Genomic DNA, 1,375 nt, shown 5'->3' on the forward strand with positions numbered 1-1,375 from the left:
AAGAGGCTGCTCTTCCAGGGGTCCTGGGTTCAATGCCAGGCAACTCTCATTTGTCTGTAACTCCAGTTCCAGGGGATCTGACACACTCACACAGACATGCATACAAGCAAAACACCAATGAACATTAAAAAAAAAAAAAAAGAGCTGGTAAGCTGTGCCAAATGAAAGGTGAGGTGTATGTGTGTGTGCTTATGTGCATGTATGTTCATTCTTTTCTTCTTTTCTTTCATGCACCAGCTTTAAGGGTGTTTTAACCACAGGGCCTGGAAAGGAGCTAATGCAAGGAGGAAAAGACAATGGGCTGGCTGAGTCTGGAAGGCTGTGCTAGGAACTCCCCAAGCAGAAGGGGCCATGCTTAGAAGCAGAAGGGCTCCACGGTTCCTAGGCCTAGTCCTTACTTTGGCTGGCTGGTTTTAATTAGGACAGATCATATGGCCGACGGGCAGATATGAGGTGGCTCTGGGTGCACAGATGATTACGGGGAAGACGAGTCATGACAGAAGAGGGGTGTCCAGGCAGAGGGTGCTGGAGAAAGGAGGAAGAGGGTCTGATCTGACCCATCCCTTCCCCAGACATGTTCATTCCCGGGCCGAGGGTGACAACTTCCATGCCAATGCAGACCGTATGTCCCTACTGTGGGAAACACGTCGTCACGGTGACAACCCCTGTCCCAGGCATCCTCTCCTGGCTGCTATGCGGTGGCCTCTTTATATTTGGGTAAGTAGTAGGGAGGGGCGGGGCTGAGGTGCAGGTGGAGAGAGCTAGAGGAACAGAGGGAGGCCCCAGACTGCGCTTGGAGAAGATGGCCCTCTGCCTCCCAAGCAGAGGATGGGAATGGGGATGGGCAGTGCCTGCCTACTAGGCAAGTGGCCAGACAGGTTGGCGTCACCACCACTGTCAGGGAAGAGAAGGCACAGTGCAGCTCTCAGCCCTGCTCTGCAGAACCACCCCGAGGAACTGAGAGGCCCACCCAGAAGTGTGAGAAGGGTGCAGGCCAGCTCAGGTGAACACACTGCTTCTGGGGCTGCAGGGGCTTCCTGGGCTGCTGCTTCCTCCCCTTCTTTGTGAGGAGCCTCATGGACGTGAGTCACTCCTGTCCCGTGTGCCAGCAGGAACTCTTCCACCACCATCGCCTGAAACTTGCACTATAAACAGTAATGAAATATTAGTGTGTATGTGTGCCTCTGCACACTCATCTGTGTGTATACTCATCAGTGTGTATGTGCCCCTGCACACTCATCTGTGTGTATACTCATCAGTGTGTATGTGTGCCCCCACACACCCATCCAGTGTGTATACTCATCAGTGTGTGTGTGCCCCTGAACACTCATCTGTGTGTATATTCATCAGTGTGTATTGTGCCCCTGCACACTCA

General features: G+C 52.9%; 1 protein-coding gene across 1 annotated transcript; it reads left to right on the top strand.

The window, feature by feature from the left end:
* The first annotated feature begins 601 nt into the window (after positions 1-601).
* On the top strand, positions 602-1,151 carry Litafd (LITAF domain containing). The gene is made up of 2 exons (XM_050164480.1): positions 602-717; positions 1,031-1,151. Exons 1-2 carry the CDS (start codon positions 608-610, stop codon positions 1,149-1,151), a joined length of 231 nt encoding a protein of 76 aa, XP_050020437.1. The 5' UTR covers positions 602-607.
* Positions 1,152-1,375: the final 224 nt, after the last annotated feature.

The sequence above is a fragment of the Alexandromys fortis genome, unplaced genomic scaffold (genome assembly GCF_014885135.2).
Source record: "Alexandromys fortis isolate MF-2015 unplaced genomic scaffold, M_Fortis_MF-2015_v1.1 scaffold_29, whole genome shotgun sequence".
Classification (NCBI taxonomy): domain Eukaryota; kingdom Metazoa; phylum Chordata; class Mammalia; order Rodentia; family Cricetidae; genus Alexandromys; species Alexandromys fortis.

Coding starts and splice junctions, on each gene's coding strand:
- Litafd (XM_050164480.1), top strand. CDS start 608: ATGCCAATGCAGACCGTATGTCCCTACTGTGGGAAACACGTCGTCACG. Junction 718..1,030: donor GGTGGCCTCTTTATATTTGG/GTAAGTAGTAGG, acceptor CTGGGGCTGCAG/GGGCTTCCTGGGCTGCTGCT.